Source organism: Mesitornis unicolor, unplaced genomic scaffold, assembly GCF_000695765.1.
Source record: "Mesitornis unicolor isolate BGI_N332 unplaced genomic scaffold, ASM69576v1 scaffold55037, whole genome shotgun sequence".
NCBI classification, from domain to species: Eukaryota; Metazoa; Chordata; class Aves; order Mesitornithiformes; family Mesitornithidae; genus Mesitornis; species Mesitornis unicolor.
In genome coordinates, this window is record NW_010199520.1 from 1 (window position 1) to 5,899 (window position 5,899).

A 5,899-nucleotide genomic window follows, 5' to 3' on the forward strand; every position below is an offset into this window, starting at 1 on the left:
GTACTTTAGTTATATATATATATTATATATATATATAATTACATAAAAGTCTGAGAAAAATATGATCTTGTTGATACTCAATTTGAATTCTAGCAAACGGGTTCCAGTAGTTTGTAAATTTGAATAAACATCTAAACTCACTATTTGGTCATTAAAAACTTTGTACCTATTTTCAACTTAAAATGTTGATTTTAGTCATGAAACCTCCAAATGAAGCATAAATAGATGATACCTGTTCACTGGAGATTTCAGTGGCCCTTTAGACCCAAAGATTTATTTCTGTTTATACTATTAGATCTGATTAGCCTGCACCAAATGAAATTATATACAACTTTCTGGAAAAGTACAGGCAAATGTCACAAAACATACAGTTAAGTCACTGTAATCCAGTTACAAGTTGATTCAAAACCTACAGCTATTTTTTTATTATTTTAAAGCAAATTAAACATGAAATGTTTGCCCTGAATAGTCAGAAAAGGAGAAAAAAATCAGAATCTGTACAACTTGACTAAAGAACAAAGGAGTATCTCTAAAGCACTCCACTAGAAAATAAGCTTTTGTTTAAAGTTCTATTTAATTATTTTTGTCACCGAGTGTGATAAATAGCTACCTGAAATACTAACTTATCTACAAACGTCCTAGTATTTTTTTAACTGTATCTATTGCACTAAAGGAATGCAGGCAAACACAAGGCAAATAGTCAGAATTGTTGAGACATTTGTTGTTTTTTTCCTACCGTTAAATTTCTGGTAAAGGTATCCACAGAACTGCCACTTCCCCCGAAACAAATGAGGACCTATATTTCATATATAGATAAAGCAGAATAATTTCATCCTTCTGCTTACTTCTTCCCCCCTCCCCACAAATGTCTGTTTGATTGCAAGGGCTTCATGATTTCTGAATTCTGGCTATATCAAACCATGAAACAAAAAAACAGTATTACTCTCTGAAATTTAATTCCTCAGGATCTGGAACAAATGCAGATTTTACATTGCAAATTGTTATTTGATGTATGAAAAATTTCTCAAATGTCTTCCGTGAGGTGAACTGGATCTTCTGTCACCTTAAAGTTGGGTGAGATGTCATGCTCCCGTTTTATAGATTCTAAAAATGTTTTGTTTCTAGAGAAAACAGGAAAAGGCAATCATGTTTCTGGACAAACACACTGAATGCAGAGTCATTCCATACATACAATTATCTTTCTTATTCAAAGAATATTCCTTCTTTCCAGTCTAGAGCAATTTTACAAAGAACAAGTCACTGTACTCCCTCCTCTGTATTTCCTCCTAAACTACAAAAGCTACTGCCAGTTCTGTAGAAGCTGTTCTGTGTATCTGCTTTAAGATACATGTCTATATGTGCTGATGAAAGAAAGGGAACTAATCTGCAAACCACAGAACAAAGATAAGATAAATTCTGTAATTTTTTTTTGTCCTTGCTTGTCTTTATTTCAAAACCATCTTTAGCTTCTGCTGAATAATCATTCATTTCGAAATGCAAAAGATCATTTAGCTTTGTGTTCTTTATTAAGACTTCATTATTTCTTACAAAAATAGAATAGAGCATTAGTCTTTATTAGTTTTTAGTTTAACATACAGTTCATTTATTTTGCAAGGGGCATTTTGGGATACAACATATTTAGTTTATTATTAAATGAACTATAACTGTTTGTTTATAGCAGGTCTTCTGGTCACCACACAAATTATCAAGCTTCTGCTATTATATATTATAAACCACACCGATGTCAGAAAATGTTCTTCTAAAAAAGTTAATTTAGGATGAACTCTCACGTTGTAGCAAACAAGGTCAAGAGTCCCTTTAAGAAGGAGACTATTTCGTTGCCTCCCAGTTTAGATTCTCCATAGACACGGTCCACAAATGAAATAGGAACCTGTTGAAACAAGCAAAACTATTTTTAAGGTTCAAAACCTAAATAATCAGATATTCTGTAAGCAAAAGAGTGGCCTTTCAACTACAGCACCTTTAGACATGGGAAGAAGGCAAACACTAGATTGGCTTCCTTTGCATCAGTTCTTACCAGCAGCTTCAATGATGCCCCATAGCTGGGGAGCATGAAATTATTTAGATTATCAGCTTTGAAGATGATCCAAAAACATTACTCAGTGGCTGGATGATACACCAGTCAGAACACACTTAATAGGTTAAGTGCACTAAAAGCCTGGGGGCTTGAAATGAACCTTCACCACTTTCCTTGTTAGCGAAATTCAATACCTTTAAGTCAATGCCTCAGGAAGGCAAAAATCTCCTGCCACCATGAAACAGCATTCTGCTCAACCTCACCACCAGCTAGAAGACGACACCTGAATGTGGCAGTTAGTGCATATTTTACAAGCAATCAGTCTTTGTCATTCTTTGACCATTTTATAGATTATTTAGAGGATTAAAGGGTGTTTAAAACACTAATTTTGGTTTCCTTACTGAAGTGATGATGCTGTCCAGATTAACGCACTGCTCATAAAATGTTAGTAGCGTACTGCATTTCCGGAATTTGACCACGTATAAATGACATATGACAGGACATTCTGCCAACACTGTATTAAAATATTCAAGAATTTCCATATATGTTTGTGTGCAAAACTGAAATACTTCAGGGGCTAAAATAAAGAACTACATTTGCAAAAGTCATTAAAATATTGGCTTAGCTGTCTGCTGGCACTTTCAGCCAGAAATCATCTGGCAAGTGGAACACAAAAATCACCACACCCTTCCATCTGTGCCAGGACTGCGGATTTCTCACATTTCCAGTAGATCAGTTCATGGTAGGAGAGAACCCAGGGTAAGAAGATACCTAAAAAGGCATGCAGATAGACTCAGCAGTGAGACTGGCTTTCTTAGTAGGGTCCCTTTGATGATCCCAGTAAGCATCCTGGCAACTACAGAGAGCTGGTCTATGGGGCACAGACAGAAATCACTGAATATGTGGTCAGTGCAGGATGTCAGAAGTGACGTTTCCTGACCAGTGATGAAAGGATGGTTGGTATCTCACCTAATAAGTGGTATCCAGTCTTTGCCTTCAGCATAGGAATTAACAACCTGTGTTGTGGCTGGACTTTACCTTACTTTCATAAGAAGTTCTATCACCAGTCTTAAAGGGTGTCTTCCATGCCCTGTGGTACATTTCACATATGGTAAAGCAGCACAGCAGAAGGAACAGAGGTGCATATAAAACTTTTCAGGATAGCTTGTGTCAGTTGATCTCATCAACCATTTGTTCCTTTTGGATTGGAAGGTCTCGAACTTCATTTTCAACTTTGCTTAAGAAATATTTTACCCTCACAACTGTATGAACATTTTACAACTGCATAAAAACTCCCCATTCTGCCAGTAGACCAGGCATTAGACATGCAAATGTCACTTCTGGAATTTCAGAGTTACTATTTAGATAATTATAAGATACATAAAGATTGTAAGTACTGTACAGGAAATACTGTATCACTGTACTTGAAACATAATGGAAAATTGTCCTGCCCCAGAAATTTACAATAAAGAGATGACACAGGACAGTAAAAGTACAGTAGTCTTATTTATATGTCTGAAAAAATAAATAAACAGAACAGTTAAGGTTGTTACAGGTATCACAATGGAAATCTTAAAAGACAAAACCAAAGCAGAATAAGGAAGCAGCTTTTCAGGTGTTAGAGAGAACTCCTACATGTGAGAAACCAAGGAATGAGGGAAGACAATGCGTACTTGAGACTGTACCAGATGAATTGTGGAGATGGCGTAACTGACCCATCACAAAACAGAGCCCATGTCTCAACACCTGAAGACTATCCATCAGGCTTCGAACTGGAAGACAAATATCTCGTATTTGATGCTATACAACCAGTAAGGGCATGTAAATATAAATGAGTGGTGGGATCAAATAATAAGCAGAAAAAATGTCTTTGCAGCAACAACTTGAGGAGGTATAACCCAAGACTGCATTTTTTTAAAGCCAGAGAAGTGTATTTTACTGTTTTAAAAACGTCTAGTAAATAAAACCTCATGTCATCCTAGGTTTCAGTATCTGCACATCAGCAACATTAGAAAGCTATACGTCAATGCAACCGAATGTGAAGACCAAAGAAATTAGGGTCAAACCGCAGCTACAGATGGGATAGTGATGTTATTCCATAAGTGAGAAAGGTGGAAGAAAAAAAGCTTGCTTTATTGTATGGAAATACTCTACTCGATGTTGATAGACAAATGAAATACGTATGGTTTAGAGACAGAACTACCAGCAACAGAATTCTCTGACAATTCAGTCATGAAAATGATGCTGAAGAACTGGTTCTGAGATTTGGCTGCAGAAAGAATTCCAGTGCACCATCTTTAAAGAAACCAATAAGAGCCATTCAATGACATATAAAAGGCAGCAATCAGACTGCTGGAAATACAGGATCTAACAACTGTCTGGAGTTCTTTTTCAGAGATTGTAGACAGCACATTCAAAGCATTTAGAAGAGGAAAGTTGTAATAGCTGGAAAGTTGTAAAATAACAAGGCAATAAATGACAGAGAACAGAATAAATCTGAAATAGAATCAGGTTGCTGGAGAAAACAATATGATTTGAAAAGACCTAACTAGAGATGTCTGTACAATATGAAGGAGGAAAGGAAAAAAAAAAAAGCTCAGAGCACTTTCATGGTATATTTTGACTTCTTTCCTTTGAAGAGCCTGGTAAAATTGTAGGCAGCTAAAGAAATGGCAACAGGAAGAGGGAAAGATCTGAGCGTATCAGCCAGGAGAATAAGTAACTGGAATTTCAGATGTGGAATTCACCTGGAAAAGTTAAAAAAATAGAGTTCTATGTATTTGATTTTTTTATATTGATTTGAAAATCTTGCTTCTTTTGGGCAGCCCAAAAAATTTCCTATGCTCTTAGTAATCTGTATCAATGTTTAAATATACTTACAATATACTTATCTAAACTTCTACTGTAATATACTTAGCAAAACTTTACCTCTCCAATAGTATATCCTAACTGTCTAGCTCGAACAATCATCTCCATCTGGAAGACATATCCTTTAGAAACACATTTTTCCATTAGTTTCTGTAAGACTTCTTTTCTGTATAACCTGTAAACAATTACAAAGAAAATGAAACCTGAAGCACCATTTCTGAACTTTGGAAATCAAGATAGTGTGTAGGAATCTTAACTGTAATCACTCATATCATTACTATTTTAAAAAAACAACTGTAACAAAGTCATTAGAGCACCAGTTCTTGCAATCCAGTCTACTATTTCTTACACCCTTTCAAAACAGATGTCATAGTCCTCAGTAAAGAGGTCTCTTCTTACTCCAGTTTCTTGTTCAGCAGTTTCTTAATTTCAAATAAACTTTATGAATTGCAAACCAGACCCATACCTGAAACTCCCTGTTAAGTCTGATGCACCTGGTCTCAGCAAAACCTGAGTTATGAAGTTGGCACCACGACTGTGAAAGAAAACATGAATGTCAAAATTGCTCAGTACACAACTCCAAAAGATCAAGCAGAGTTTCTAGAAAGTAAGTAAACATCATCCTACTACACACACAAAAAAGAAATCTTTTCTTGCTTAATATGCTGTCCCTGTACTTGGCACTGGTGAGGCTGCACCTCGAATCCTGTGTTGTTTTGGACCCCTCACTACAGGAAGGACATTGAAGCGCTGGGCGCTGGAGCATGTCCAGAGAAGAGCAACGAAGCTGGTGAGGGGTCTGGAGAACAACTCTCATGAGGAGCAGCTGAGGGAACTGGGGTTGTTTCACCTGAAGAAGAGGAGGCTGATGGGAGACCTTATCACTCTCTACAACTACCTAAAGGGAGAGTGTAGTGAGGTGGGTGTTGGTCTCTTCTCCTAACTAACTAGTGAAGCTCTCGCAAGTAACAGAATCACAGAATCACAGAACGT

The 5,899-nt window shown here is 36.5% G+C and overlaps 1 protein-coding gene across 1 annotated transcript; it reads right to left on the reverse strand.

The window, feature by feature from the left end:
- Positions 1-1,786: 1,786 nt before the first annotated feature.
- On the reverse strand, positions 1,787-5,441 carry LOC104544546 (dolichol-phosphate mannosyltransferase subunit 1; the record flags this gene model as incomplete). Its single annotated transcript, XM_010189456.1, has 3 exons — positions 1,787-1,891; positions 4,967-5,081; positions 5,373-5,441. Coding segments are annotated over 3 exons (289 nt in total), but the record flags the coding sequence as incomplete, so codon positions are not given.
- Positions 5,442-5,899: the final 458 nt, after the last annotated feature.